At 42.2% G+C, this 16,028-nt stretch overlaps 1 protein-coding gene across 3 annotated transcripts in view; it reads right to left on the bottom strand.

Annotated features, from left to right (window-relative positions):
• The window catches only part of FAM184A (family with sequence similarity 184 member A), a 630,233-nt gene that overhangs the window by 175,137 nt on the left and 439,068 nt on the right, over positions 1-16,028 (bottom strand). For all 3 annotated transcript variants that reach the window (XM_085611278.1, XM_085611279.1, XM_085611280.1), the window contains exon 8: positions 14,576-14,697. In XM_085611278.1, the coding sequence (XP_085467404.1) occupies positions 14,576-14,697 (122 nt within the window). The remainder of the gene's footprint in view (positions 1-14,575; positions 14,698-16,028) is intronic.

The following is a 16,028-nucleotide window of genomic DNA, read 5'->3' as shown; positions in this document are numbered from 1 at the left end:
GGGAGTGGGATTGAAGAAAGAGGGGTATGCAGATGACATTCTCCTTTTTCTTGGGGACCCCTAGGCCTCTGGTTCCCGCAGCCTGGAGATTCTTCTTCTCTATGGTGAAGCCGAAATGACCTTGATGGGGACCTCCGCCGCTGGAACAGCCTGCCTATTAAACCCATAGGGTGCAGCGCACTCTTCAAGATGATGTGTCTCCCCCACAATCTGTATGTCTTAGCAAATTTCCCATATCCCCTACCCCGAAGGTGGTTTCGATCTCTGACCTCTAAACTCACCACCTTTATTTGGGCGGGTAAGCGCCACAGAGTGGCATTCAACTCATCACAGAAATCACCCTTTGATGAGGATCTGGGAGTGTTGCACATCTATGTGTATTACCTGGCAGCACAAATAGTGCCCATCAATGGGTGGTTCTATGGAGGTTGGGATGACCCTGCCTACCTCTTGGAACTCCATATGATGGGTTTTGAGGGGCTCTGGGGTCAGCTCTATGGGGGCCGACTACCCCACGGGTGCCCTCATGTACACGAGTGACGGTGTATGCTGGAAAGCATCAGTGTGATTGTTTGATGGGACCGCCATTTGATGGAACTGACCCCCATGTGGCAGGGCACATGGCTTGAACTAGATGGCTTTCACCAGTGGGACCGAATAGGAATGACATATCTGGGGAATGTGTACAAGGGTAGTAAACCTGATGTCATTCCAAGAATTAAAGGATCAGTACACTCTAGCCAACACTCACTTTTTCCGCATTTGTCCACTGTGACACGACCTGCGGTCACATCTTCCCCCGGATTCTCAGCTCCCTGAAGTCAGCCTCCATGAGGCTTAGCTCCTAATGGGGCACCTGGTAAATGGAGCGAAATCTAAGGTCTACCGCTCTGTGATTATCCATGCCCCAGATGGCTTTGATTCCCTTCGGCAGAAATTAGGGGGCTGGGTGGGTGAGCAGGCTGACGATGACTGGAGGGGGGTTTGCCTGGGTCCTAGGGAGTTGGCGATATCTGCACGCCTGGGTATGGCGCAGGTGAATTACCTACACGCAACATATTTATCCACGTGTCGCATGCAACAGATTTTCTGCTGCTCCTGATATCTGTGCACGCTTCGCACTGCTGACTTTTTTCGCATCGCATGGGAATGCCAACGCTGCGATCCTTCTGGACTAGAGCAGGAGATCTCTGCAGTACCGGGGCATCCGATTGAACTGGGTCGCCAAACTGTGGTACTGGGACTTGTGGAGGATTTGGGGGGTCCACAATCTGAAAGGCTATCTATAGGAGTATGTTGGGATGACATCACGACCAGCAAAAATCTGCACTGGGGAACACAAAAGTAATGTCTGATGTAAACAAAGCACAACAAAAATGGCGACACACTTTCTGACTGAAACACATACAGTGAACGACCTCCAATGGACATTCATAGAACAAATACAATCTGAGAACGGTCTTTTGGAAAAAGAACAACGCTGGGTGTTCCGCCTGGGCACCAACATAACGGGTCTTAACGATAATATACTGTGGAGCCAATTCTCTTGAGTAGAGAATAGAAACCGGTTGCCACCTTATATACTAAATCTCCCTGTATCTGTGGTGTGACCTCTCACCCCCTCATTATCCACCTTTTTCCAGACGAGGAGCACCTGTTTACCTTTCGATTTTGGCCCTTTTATAAAAAACGGGATAGAGGGTCTGGGGATATAATCCTGATCACCTTTTTCCAGTCTTACCCTGGATTGTGTGCATACTTGACCTTAAATTTGGCTTTTTCCATACATGGTTATGGGTATTACAAATTCTAGCCCTTATTTGCTCTCATTCCGTTCAGTTAACATAATTTGTTAAAATTCCCTTCTAATATAACTCCTATTGATTATGAAAATCTGAAAGGTTATAAATTCCACCTTTCAACTTTTTCCTTTAATTTTCACACAATGGGCAAGTTTTTTTGCACTCATTTATGTATGGTAATCAGAGTGGCATTTTTTCGTTATTATCTCAGTGCAGATTTTCACTGCAGGGCTGCTCTATCACGACCGCAGCGAGCGCTCTAGTTGTTAGCACACCGTGTCCCTCCACTTCCGGGTGAGGGTACGCGCTGTAACTTCCGGGTTAACGGCTATCCCCGGTTTCCCTAATCGCAAGGATGAAGTGCTCCACGAACGCACGTAGACACCGACAGTGGCGGGAACAATGGGGGCAATTGAGTACAGTATAAATAAACACTCCCCTCGGCACAACCACATCGACGGAGCCACGAGGGGGACGATTATGCGAGGCAGCACCTTGGTATATGTGAGTATGGCATAGCCGCTACAGAGAGGCCAGCTCTAATTCTCCACCGAATTTGGAAACCGACCTAATGCAGCTTTTTTATCTACAGAGTGCAATTAGCACAGGGTCCCTTTCGCTCTAAGGCTTATGATGCCATTGGCCTCAATACAGCAAGTATGTTTTTCAATTCCAGGCTGTTATATCTCATTTCTGGTTCTAAAAACTCCCTAGTCACTGCAGGAACTATCTTGGGATATAATCCTTTTAGCGTGTGTGTTTTTTGTTACATGTGTGTATGTCTTGTACGTGTCTATTTTATTACAGGACACTTCACTGGCACGATGATCACGTAGTTCTCTACATTTATAGGCACTGTATTTATCACCTATACAGGTCACGAATGCCATATCTGGAACATAATTTGTATACCAGATGTTTCTTTCCTAAACCTTGTGTTTCTTTTTCATATTTGCAACTAAGGAATTACCTTTTGGCATATAATTTCGATACCATTGTGTCCCTTCGTGGTACTATCTACACATAGGGGCAGATTTATGAGCCCCTTGCGCCACTTTTGCGTCACTTTTCCCATGTTAAAAGTGACGCAAAAGTGGCGTAAGGGGCTCATAAATCTGCCCCATAGTATTTAAACTGTTGACATTTGTCATTTCATTCGTGTGAGTAGGGTAGGGATCTGAGTACCCGTCCTGAAGAAGAAGCAGCACGCTTTGAAACATGTTGACACACGCAGGAGGTCTTGTACATTAATACAACATACCTCCATCTCACACCTTTTTAATAATACCGGCACCAAGGTAAATTAAAGTTTTTTACTCCTATGATGCTAGGTGTTTTTTAACATTCACTTATCACTCACTCCTGACCCTACCTCTCACCACCTCTCACACCACACATAGAGATAACATCAGTGCTCCTGTGTATTCGTTGGTAGTAGCACGCCGGTCCCGTAGAGGGATGCGAAGACCCCTATGATGAAGCATGACACCAAGGGCCCTTTTGGTGTGTGAGGGGTATTTAAAAAACACTAAGTGCTTCCCACCAATGTAGGAAACACACTTGACCCATGACCAAAATCATCAATTGCATTTTTTCTTGGGTGGATCCTTTTTGTTTATCAATAATGTAAGGGGAGGCTGAATCCACCCCTGGTGTTCGTGTAGGACACCAACTCTCCACTCCCTCCTTTGTTTTTCTCAATATTTATAGGGTAGCCAGTCTGGTAACCAAAGGAATCTTGCATGGCTGTGGAAGCAACCTACACCCACTTCAATACGGCTGTGGTGAGTAGGAGTCGATTGGTGCACGCAGCAAGAAAAAACGATCTATGAGGCATGTGGATGCCGCCACAAGCATGATGAAGAGTGGGGGAATTGGTGGTCCTATTATGGACTGTACACATGAAAGGGTCGGCTCTGGTGGGATTGTCTTATGTACTGTTGTAACTCTGAATGCTCCGCTTTTACTGCTTGTAATGTTGGATGGTGCTGCTGTATAAACAAAATAAAGTTGGATAGAAAAATAAATACTACAAAATGCATTTTGTGGCTATGCCCCAATATTTTGTTTTGTGTGCTTTAAAGTGATTTGAAAACCTTTCAGTCCACAACTCGCACATAACTGGATATCCAGTGAATCTCTGGCCTGCAACTATGTTCTTTGTTCTGATATAGGGCATACCCATGCGCCACTGTACATTTCCTCTGCTTTTTTATTTATCCACCTACCACGTTTGTGTGTGTGATTGACTGTAGAGTGCAGGCTGGTAAATACTTATATTTATTATAGAATCTGTAACAAAACATATACACTTGAGAATAATTTTGCAGTAACAAAATATATAATCTCTTGTTGAGCCTTGAAACTATTGGTGAATATGCAATGTTATTTGTCTACCTGACGTATATCTCTGACTCCACTTTCTCATATGGAACACCTTACTCATTTCATGGACAGGGTTCTCAACTGTAGATGTCAGGAGTCAACCGAAAAGTGATAGCTTTAAAAAGAGAGTGGTCAAGAAGCCAGAAAGGGTGCCCTCCAGAGGCAGTCTGTTGCCTTTATGCAAATGCTCAACAATAAGGTAATCATTTAGGTTCCTTAATAAAAAAGATGGGGGGATTCTACTTAGGATGTACAAGCTGGGGACAATGTCATTTGGGTACAAGAGACCTATCCTTAATGTGAGGTTGAAGACAGAGTGAGATCCGGTTATTTTGTTTGGCAATTAACAGGAGAAACAATTACAAATCTTTCAGAGTCTTTGGAAGAAGATGAACAGGAGGCAATATATAGTGAGTTCATTATTGATACGTGGAGTGAGAAAAGTTACTTATTGGAAGCAACAGTTCGTCAGCATTTTTTTCACCGATTCACATGCTTTAAATTCATTGACACTAAAAGAATGGGAATGCTCTATGCATCAATAACACACAGGTGGCCATTTTACAGACAGTGCCCTGGAGGCACAACAGGAGTATGTATCTGTTTTCTGTACCATGGGGCAGTGTAGTAATACAGAAGAAGGCGCAGATGCTTGTGCATGTGCACCTTCCACTGCAATACAGATAGCGTCGGAGCACACAGAGTGCCGGCGCTTTCTTCAAGGGGTGTTATCACATTAACATGAGGAGCATGTCCCATTCCTAATGCGGGAGCCTCTTTGCCTCTGCGGCCACATCTATAGTAGGGTTCGGGCGCATGGGCTAAGAGGCCATCAGGAGGCGTACTGATTGTGAGCCACAAAAAGGTGGTACACAGTCACTACGCGCCCTGATGGCGTCCAAGCAAATGGGGAAAGGGAGTTCCCATGGACCCCACAGATTTCTGACTGTAAGTGGATGCAGTGACTCACTGCACCTGCCTGTAGGGGATCTCTGTCCCCTCTTTGAAATGCAGGCGGGTGGCACTTTCACAGAAGAAAATAAACCAGCTGCTTCAGTCAGCCGGTCCATTTTTCTCTACTGCACTGCCCCCAGGGTAGTGTAAGCTTTTGTTTGCCCTGGGGGCAATAGACTACTTGTAACAGTGACAGTGCACTCATTATGTGATACTGGCCCAGTAATCTTAATAACACAAGAGAGCTGCAGCCTGTTCTGCTCATTGCTTTAGGCCACTGACTGGGCATTAAAGTGGGCAGGCCCTCCATAGTGGCCATCTTCATATTCTCAAACAAAGGTGTGTCCAAAATGCAGCACTTTGCCTAGCAGGGGAGAAGGGTTGCTTGCATGTGAATATAAGATAGATGCCAATGTAAATAATGTTTTCTTCTCTAGATCGAGATTGTTTATAGATTCACATAATTTGATTTACAATAACAACCCATTCGTAGAACCAATAGGGCGACGGGAAAGAGACTTACATTATCGGAACAAGCTTTGCAGCTCCTCCTGACCCACACTCATCTCTTTTATAGTGAACATCCAGGAAATATACTACTGATGTATTGTGGCTGTATTATTATCCAACGGAAATACTGTGACTAAAATATCAACTATCAAAATATTGTGAAGGTAATTATACATAGGTAAGTAAGGTTTACTACATTTATTTTCACACACGATATATATCTTCAAGGGACGTGAAGTTAAGAATTATACACCTGTACTCACCTAAGCGTACTTAACTTCACAATATTTTGCCTCTCAGTAATAAGGGCACATAATTTTTGGAGGATATGTCATGTCAATCCGTGGTATTGTAAATAAGAACCATCTAGGTAGTAATGACACATGAATGTATGCAGAGTCACCATGTTGAGGTCTACAATAGTGTTTCCCAAACTGTAGGTCACGACCCCCTGGTGTGTCGCAGCCGATTTTTGGTGGGTTATGAAAGTGCAAGCAATAATGAAGGATGCCTTTAAATTCTGTATTTATCTTTTTGCACTTGCTGTGCTTCAGAGACAGAGGTCAAATGTCAGGCTATAACTTCTGACAAATTGCTGCTTATGTTTGTAACACGGGGATTGATGTTCACAAATTCCTCTCGCTTTGCAGTCAGAGAAAAAAAGTTAAGTGAATTATGTGACAATCTTGCTGAGGTGTAGGGAGTATGAACAGGAAGGCTGGATGATGTCATTTTTTGTAACACACAACACAATGTAAATACCTGCACATGAACTGTAGACACTCAGCAGTTAGGAAAGCAGAAAAGAAGCACTTTATTTTGTAATTCTGAAGTGTGATGGAAGCAAAGATTTTAAAAGGGTCAAAACAAATCAAGACCCTTGGTTATGCACAAATGATAAATATTCACTGCAACCCGATTTCCACACATTATCATTTGTGTGCAATATAGTTTTCTCAGTAAAACTCTGTCTGTGCAAATTTAGAGACCATTTCAATTGAAAACGTGTTGTTTGTAAACGACAGAGCTCTGCCACACGATGCTTTAGTTACATTCAAAAATCGCCCGCCTCATGTCCATTAAAGATAGGTGGGTTACGAAAGTTTGTTGTTCGAAAAAGTTTTGAAAGCACTGGTCTAGAAGATATCCTATACTGACACTTTAGCACATAGTGCTACGTTATTGCCACCACTCTACATGAATGAACCTTACTTTTGCGTCTGACGCTTCTGCTTACCTTTCGATTGCACTTGACATCCCTCTGGGTCTTGTTCCTGCTGGATGAAAATTTCAATTGAATAAATACAATGCATGCAGCTATACTTCTGTTGCTTCAATAAGGACTGTCCCCAGCTTGTTTGACCGAATGACACAAGAACAGTCGTAATGTGCACATGTAGTTGGCTCTTCCCATTGAGTATGTCAACGCTCACTCGGAATGCAGACTATGCAAGGCATGTTTCTGCGTGAGCTCATGTCTGAAAGAATGTCTGAGGTGAAGCAAGCCGATTCAACTGGAATTCACATTGGGCATGAAAGACGCTCATTCTCAAGGTCACCTTGTACTTGCCTGGCTGATAGCATCATATTTATGGAGGCAGGTTTCCCGGAAAAATATATAACTTCAGCATTGTGCATTGGCTCACGTCGGTGCCCCATCAGCTCTCTTGAAACTGCATTTATAATGGCTTAGCGTCTGAAGGATATGTCTTTCATCAGAACCTTTTATGACACGCGGAGTATAGGGGTGTCTGCTAAAGGAACTGGGCTACTCTAGCGATACATGATAATTTAGCATCTCTGTGGGATTTACTAAACCTCCAAATGTAATGTCATCAAGAGCCAAGTCACAAACCATCCTCACTGAAGTCAGGCTCCGATCCACTCTTTCCTACCTGTCTTTCAGCACGCGTGGATGGACTATCGGTTTGAGAAGGTGCTGATCAAGACGTTGGCTCAAGTCTGTGTACCTCACTTACTTGGCCCAGTCTGATAATCATTGTGCATGGTTAGCAATAAACCTTCTGCAGGATCCTTTGTTGGAGGAAACGCATAAACAATACTCCCTGGTCGGAAAATTGAAAATTCATCTGTCAGACTGTTTGGTTCTGGTTAGCAGAAGGGGGTTTCCTGTAACACAAAATGGCATTTATTCAAAGTTTCCCTCATTGGGCAAGCAGGTGTTTCATTTCGTCAAGTTCCTACCTGTGACAGGCCTTAAGGTGTCTGCTTTTGTGATCCACCTGGCTGATGATAGTAACTTGTAAAAGTTCCTGAATCACATAAATGCTGTGCTCAGTGTATTTATTTATTTTATAGCATTTTATATAGCACGGACATTTATCCGCGGGTACTGTGAGGCTTAAAACCATTTAAAAAAAGCCTTAACTGATTCATGGTTTTCACTATTGCTAGGACATGTTTTAAATGTGTTTCTGAACTTCAGTGAAGGTTCTTTAAGCTCCTCAATAGGCAAGGTGTTCCACCGCTTGGCATCCGCAACTGAGAAGGACGGTCCTCCTTGGGTCACTTTTTATCTCTTGGTACATTTAATAGGTCTGCATTTCTGACTGAAGCTTTCTATTTGGCCTGTAAAATTAACATTTATGAGTAAAGAGACCGTGATGAGAGTCAAACAGTGCCTTGTGTGCGAGGCATATGCATTTAAACTTAATTTGATGGTCCACTGGAAGCAAGTGTGCTTTCCCAGGCCTGCTGAAGATTGGCTCAAATTTCCTGTGGTTAAAGATCAATACAATTGCCCCATTTTGCACTAAAGGAAATTTCTTTATAGATTTAAATGTCAAACCAAGGTAACGTGCATTGCAACACTCCAACTCCGCTGAAACAAAGGTGTTCACAATTACGATTCTTTGCTCAGTTGAAAAGAATGATATAATACTTTTTAGGAACCATGACTGGAAGAAACAAGTGGCGGTTACCTGCCAAATTTGATCCTCCATGGTTAATCCTTTGTTCGTCTTTACACCTAACTTCTTTAAAGTATTACCTGCGGTGAGTGACTGTCTTCACGATGTTGGCTAAAAAGAGTACTTCCATATAGTTGTCTGATGGTGTGGTAAAAGAATTTTAGTTTTTCTCCCATTCAACTTCTGGTAGGTTTGCAGCATCCATGTTTGAACCAGACATGCAATCATGGAGGACAACTGCACACACACTGGCATTGACTGTGGGCAGTATTGGTGTGTCATCAGCATACATGAGCACTTTCAGTCTGAACAACTAGATTAGAAATGCCAATGGTAGCATGTAAAGGTTAAATAACAAAGGGCACAGTGTGGACCCCTGAGGGTCTCCACATGTCACATGCTTCAATTCTGGCAACAATGGCCAAAGTTCAACCTGGACAGACCTCTCAGAGATAAAACCTTTTAACCATTCACAGCTTTGTCGTTGATGTCTAAGAGTTGCAGTCTTTGTATTAAGATGTGATGGTCAATGGCAGCAAATGTCGAAGCAAAATCCAGTACTACGAGTGTGGTGGATTTATCACAGTCAGCAAGAGGCAGGAGATCATCAAGCACAGCTGTAAATACAGACTCAGTACTACATTCAGCTCTAAAACCAGCCTGCAAAGGATAAAGCTAATTCTTTGATTCGACAGTCCAGGGTAGTTGGTTGAATGCTGCACTTTTCCATAGTTTTGCTACATATGGTAGCTGAAATGTTCCAAACACTCCTGATCCAGTGTAGCTTTTCGTAAACGAGGGTCCATTTAGCTCTTGTTGATAGCGAATAGTGTTTGTTTAATCTCCCATTTACTTAAAATAAAGTTCTACCCAAATTGGCAGATTTCAGAATGCACTCCGCGTAATGCAGAACTTTCACTTTATTAAATTCTTTTTATTATATTCATAATTGCATGCTGACCAATTAGCTTTATCTTTTCTAGATAGTTCCAGCTGCAGGTCTGCTCTGAATTCCTTAATTAACTTCTCATCAAACCTAACTTTGTTTTGAACCATGTGCTTTATTTATTCTTGTCACAGTGAAGAATGGACTTCTGAGGCACAAATTAATTGATTCCATTACTCTGAATGACATTATAATGATTGAGTAAGCCACTGGTATTATCATTCAAATTCAGTGTATTAGATGTTTCTAAAATTTGAGTACCAAGTTATTTTTTATGTACGGCTCATCAATTTCTCACGGTCTCAGTGATTTTAAAGGTGGTTTGCCAACTCTGCTGTAAACTGATGGCCTGTCGAACAGAATGAGGTTCATTGAATGCAGGTTGGACTTTGAATTGTTTGCTGTCACAGCAGACTATCTCCAACATATTTCCTGCATTGTGATCTGGGCGGATATCTTCTACGAATAAATTAAATAAGCCTAGGGTTTCTTTACATTTATATTAAGTTGGATTTTCAGTTTCACCAAAAATAGATGTTAAAATGTGCCTGCATAAAATCTCGCAAAGAGAAGGGTCTAGGGGTCGGACAGAGTTTTCAAGCTTACAGAATGCCATGTGCCCAGCTTACCTGACTGGTATGTCTATCCAAATTGGGGTACAGTAACTGGCCACTGGTCTAGCCAAAGCGCAGATGGGCTTGTCTTAGGCATGCCACTGTCACGTCCGCTACGCGAATGCATACTCAGCTCCCTTAGGTACCAATCCAAGTTGTCATCTGCACAAGACTAGACTCCCAGCCCATCCCCTCATGCCAGAAGTGAGGAGCATGTAATCCAGCAGTGAAGGCAGGGTTTGTATTCCCGCCTGCCTCACTAACAGCTTTTTTGGCACTTTTTCCTCAGGAAAGATTAGCTCGTAAAAAATCCAATTATAAAATACACGTTAACCCCATTAAAACACACACTGTGCCTTAGACTTACACAAATTCTAACATCAGAATTTGCCTTCACAGATAAAAGGGCCCCTGAAGATAAACTATTTATTCACTCTTTGTATGTTGAAGTGTAACTCAACTATGTCAATCTATAGGTTACACAATTTTTTTGCAGTTTCATTTATCTCTGCTTTCAAATCTAAATCATGTTGTCAAACAGGATCTTCATCCTCCTGTTGTGAATGGTCAGTAGAAATGACTACAATGGTACTTAACACTCTAACCTCCACGACAACCAGGTAGAGGTTTCTCGCCTGCGCCCAATGACCTTTGCATGAAAGCTAGCGCAGATGTAACCCTCATCTTGGGGTTGATGCATTAGTAACAACTGTTTCCTGAGTGATTGAGACCTATAAAGGCAACTAGGTTAAAGGATTTCCTGTCGATCTTCACAAAGAAGTCGATTTAGGTCAATAGCACTGAATTTCCTCTTTCTTCACAAACGGGTTTCTGTTGCAGGTCCTGCTGTAGTAGGAATGGGTTTATATTCTAACTGCAGGGACAAATGAGTGTGATATAGATTAACTTGACTGCTGCCTTTTACCATCTGCTTCTTCCAAATTCCTTGTTTTCCTTTGATAGAATTTGCATTTTCTGCTTGTGCTTATCGACTACCAACTTTTTTTTCTTGACAATTGCCCAAGACATGTGAATGTATGTAGACAAGCTCACAAGGTGTTTCCTCGTGTTAAATCAAAAGCACTGTGCATGCAGAATGTGCAGGAGGGACAGTATTGATTAAAGTATCATTTGCTCATAGAGCACTCTTACCAGCTAATCACCCAATTATGGGTTACCATAATGACATATTCAGGCAGATAAGCATCCACTGAGGTCATCCATTTTGTAGGGATTGGGGGAAGATCTGAACCTGAAGAGTACTGCCCATTTCCCACAAAGCAGAGGTATATTCTGCTTCGTGACAATTGCAAAGTGGACTGGCTTGGCTTAATCCACATGTATTGGTTACACTTTCTGGGGGTACCTTGAGTAGTTTGGACCACTCACCTTGAGACAACCACCGAGGGTTATAGCGATGTGGTCTCTATAAAATTAATTTCAACATAAAATATGCATGACCTAGAGCAATTATAGCAAAAAAGGTGGTATTATCTGAAAAGACTGCTTTCTGAGTACTTTGTTAATAAAGCATAAATCCAGAATGGTTTTTCATCCTAAAGTCTTTTTTGTTTTGAATAGAAAGTATCCGACATATAGTCTGTGGTGCGTCAATACAATTCCTATGGCTATGCTAAATAGCACATAAGGACTTGTTTCCTAGCTGCTGGAGAGGGTTTTTCGACACTTCTTTGGAGGAATCGTTTTAGGGTGTCATTCTGTACCTCTACTTTGGGATTACAATAATTTCTCCCACTCAAGGAGAAGAGGGCCTGATCATTGAGTCAAGTTTGTTTCAGGATCTGGCTTTACCAGAAGCTCTACTTCTAGTTCTCCCTCTGTTGCCTCTCCCTTTAATTATCTCTGGGGTAAGTGTCTTAAAACTTGAAACTTTAATAGGCGAATGAGAAACTGAATGAAACCGGGCTTCTGCCTCGAGCTCACTGAGAGGAACTGTTCCTCCATGTATGCAGAGATCTTAGCATGTTCTCTTTCGGTCTGCAATGTCTTTTCAGTCTTTTGTATGCAATGGCAACTCCAAAATAGACGTTTTGAAATTTTCAATGACAAGACAATTGTCACTACCAGATCACTGAGTCCTTGCCAGCAGAGATTCATAATGGTAATTAAAAGAACCGCAAATTTAGAATTTAAGCAGTTCTGTAAAAAGGTTTATGTTCAGATTCAGAACTTTTTATTGCACTTATTCGAAAATGAAAAGTGGATTCTGCACAAACAAAGATAACAGTCTATCGCAGGAAGACACTATTCATTTACATTAAAAAGTCAGTTATTGTGTACAATAATATTTCTCAGGCGAAAAGATTCAGTAATTTACCCTAGCCACCCTGAAATAAGAGGTAGAAAAGACATCTGGAATCAACAAAAAAGTGCAATCCCAATGAAATGCACAGCATCTTATTGCTTTTGGTAACAGTTCGAACCATTAACACACCAGACATATCCTCACCTTCCTAATTTGGGGGGTGACATCAGACCAGTCTCAGAGCCACAGCACCTTGGGCGCCAAACGAGCTATAGGTAGAATCCCGTATACCACTGGCTGAACATCACAATCCTCCCTGGACAATATTCAATCCCTTGCCATTGCAGGATTACCTAAAACAACGACTTTCTTCTCTCTCTCTCCCTCAGTCATGTCAGGATGGATAGGGGAGCCACCGGCCTACAAGCAGCCATCTCTTTTTTAATGGCTTTCAGATCTTGTCTAAACGTCAAGACAGCAAGGCTGAGTTTTCAGAAAAATATAAAATCCTGGATCATTAACTCCAAAATCTTCTCTTTCTTGACATGCATGCATGTGATCATTTCCTAATACACTAAGTCCATCGGTTCAGCCCATTTGTTGGTTTCTTCCTGGGTGGTCACCGACGTCTTAGCAGAGGCCATACATTGGTTCTAGGACCCATTGTCTCTCTCTGCCCCACAACATGACTCTTTCAACAACCTCTGTTAAATTGGGCCCTTAGTAAGAAGAAAACCCCTTCTAGGCCTTGTTCCCACACTGTTTATTCTCTTTAGGGACCATTGCCAAACCAAAAACACTTAGTACCACTTCGCCCAGCACAAGTGAGCTCAAGATTAGTCGTCACTGAGCAAAGGCGAAATCCAGTATCCAAAATCAGACTCTACCCTGTCTCCATTGCTTTGTCTCTCTCCTCCTTGCTTCAGTGCCTCATAATTTCAGCCCTTCCAAACATCTCCGATATTAGATTCTCCTGAGAGCATATCACAAACTGCCAAGGCTCTATGCTATTTTACTTTGTGTAGAAGTGCAAACAGACCCAAGAGATCAGCCACTTCAGTATGTATGTATGTATGGATATGTATGTATCCAATATTTCTATTGCATGAACCTAGCAGAGGAACAGAGTGCTGTACAGGATCAAAGACAAGCATAAAGTCAGAGGTAGCTGGGTTGTGGATGGTTAATACCTTTTGATGTAGTGTTCCTTAAAGAGGAGAGTCTTCAACTCTTTCTTAAATTGGAGCAGCATTGAGGTGGTACTGTTGGATACAGGTAAGCTGTTCCAGATCCTGGGTGGATAGATGGAAAAGGCCTGCTGCCTTGTTTTTTTTTTTACTTCTAAGTCTCCAGCCTATTGGTGTTCTAGCTGCAGGTGTGCAGAGAACAACCAGAGATAGTGAGCTTGTCAGCCAGATAAGCTGGGGTAGTGGTAGTGATGGCTTTGTAAATGTTACTGAATCATAATTTATGCTTTGAACATATGTAAAAGCATTTTTGTGGTAGGAAACTGCCAAATAGACCAGTTTCCTGCTGCAGAAATGCTTTGTAAATATGGTCCTATGTGTTGTGCAAAGGATGTGTGAAAGGCTGGTACGTCTATATCTGTGTGTGATTGTGGGGACTGAGTTCAAAAGTAAAGTTGGGTTAGAAAAATAATCAAATGCTGTGAAGAATGAGAGATGGCCAATGGCAATTTCAAATTCTGACCAAGTAGTCATAATTAATTCGTAGTCAAACCATAGAGAATATATAGTCCGTTCGTGAGCACCAGTGCCAGACGCACACACAGTGAAACTCAGGAGATATTTTCCAAAAGTTTAAAAGTGTAAAACAATATAGCTTAGAAAAGATAAGCACTTCAAAAATGTCTCAACAAACTTCAAGGACTTTGAACTGTAGAGTAAATCGCATCATTAATTAATTATCAGTGCTAGTTGTATCCCCTTGATATAGAAATGGGTATCATTCACTCAGAAATGCTCTAACGATCTGGTAACCTAGATTCTCACCTTCTATTGTTTTACTTACGGCTTCCGCCAGGTAAGTTTGCACATAATCCAACAAGATACACACAATCAAGTTCAGCAGGAAATTCTTACACTGTTTAAAATATAGTGGTATGTACAGGTACAGGCTATATCCAGGAAGATAAATCCAAAAAGTACCTGAGATTTTCTGTCCATTTCAACTCCATGTCACGAGCTATTTTATCTATTTTGAATTTCTCTTCTTCACGTGTGTTGGAAAGTATTGCTTCATGTTGCTGTCTCTCCTGTTCTAATTCTTTCTGTGTGACAAAAACACAGACCAAGTAACCATTTGCACATATCTGTAAAAGAGTCCTGGGAATAATCATTCGTTGTATTTGAGAAAAAAAAGGCTTTTCTTAAAACAAGACGAATTTCCACATGAAAACCACCAGAATACTGTGCACATGCTAAAAGAAAAAGAATAACAGCTCAGTAATATAAACTCCATGCCCAAACAGGCTGCAGATCACAGAAAGTGACAACTGCTCAGTTTCCAAAGAAGAAGTGACGTTTTCTGAGACAGAAAGACAATTGCTGGTGAGATGACTAAGAAATATGCAAATGGACACGGGCTTAATCAAGAGCACATCTAGTTGGGCTTTCACCAAGGACAGACCCCAGCTTGGACCGGTGAGAAAGTGGGGTAGAAATTCACGTGTAGTGATACAAGACTTGAGGTAAAAATGTCTGCTTAGACTTCTGCTTGGAATTGGCCTTCCCTTTAAAAGGAGAAACTGATCTACAAGGTGCTGCTACAGGTGGGGAAGTGAGTTGAACAAATAGGCCTCATGGTCTTTTTCTGTTTGTGTCACTTTCGGTGCATTGATAAACCTCTACGGCCTGGCAGTTTTCCATCTCAGAGGGTGGGTAACCTTCCAGCTAGTGGGATGGTGGGAAATTAATTTTAAGGCTGTTAAAAACAGATATACCATATTTGCACAGTACGTGCACTGCGTGCATTTGTGCCCTTGTAAATCCCCTGTTTTCGGCCAAGTGGCCTCAGGAACTCCTTCTTTTGACCTTAACAAATTCCTATGCAAGACCACTCCCATGTTCCTTTTTAGGTCTTGCCTGACCCAGCGCATGCGCTGGTCTGGTGAGACATTTTGTGAGGGCTCCAAAAAGTGCTACCAGGCCAGCCTAGAGCTACAGTGCATGTGCGCGGGCGCGCGCGTCACGCTTTAACGCGATTACTTTCACTGCCGCTTTGATGTTTGATCGCGATCGCGATCACTTTCGCGGCCGCACGGCCGCTATGATGTTCTCTGTGAGGCTTCAATAGATTGCAGCAGTTAAAACAAGCATTGGCATAGCCAATAGGTCTCACTTTTGGGACCTTATAAGTGTTTAGTTATGCAACTGTTGCATGGTTAAACACTTATAAGGTCCCAAAGGCGAGACCTATTGGCTATGCCAATGCTTGTTTATCTTATTTTAGCTTTTTTCTTGTTTTCTTTTTCTCTCTCCTCTGCAGCTTAGGTAGCTTATGCACAAAATTCCTGCTTTATGCCATGCGCTTAATGTCAATAACCATTTAAAACATCTCGTCTGCAGAAACTCAGCATATTTATTCTTTCTTACCGATGAA

This window comes from Triturus cristatus, chromosome 6 (assembly GCF_964204655.1).
Source record: "Triturus cristatus chromosome 6, aTriCri1.1, whole genome shotgun sequence".
Lineage (NCBI taxonomy): Eukaryota > Metazoa > Chordata > Amphibia > Caudata > Salamandridae > Triturus > Triturus cristatus.
Note: the sequence above shows the minus strand (reverse complement) of the source record. Positions and strands in the feature narration are given on the sequence as shown.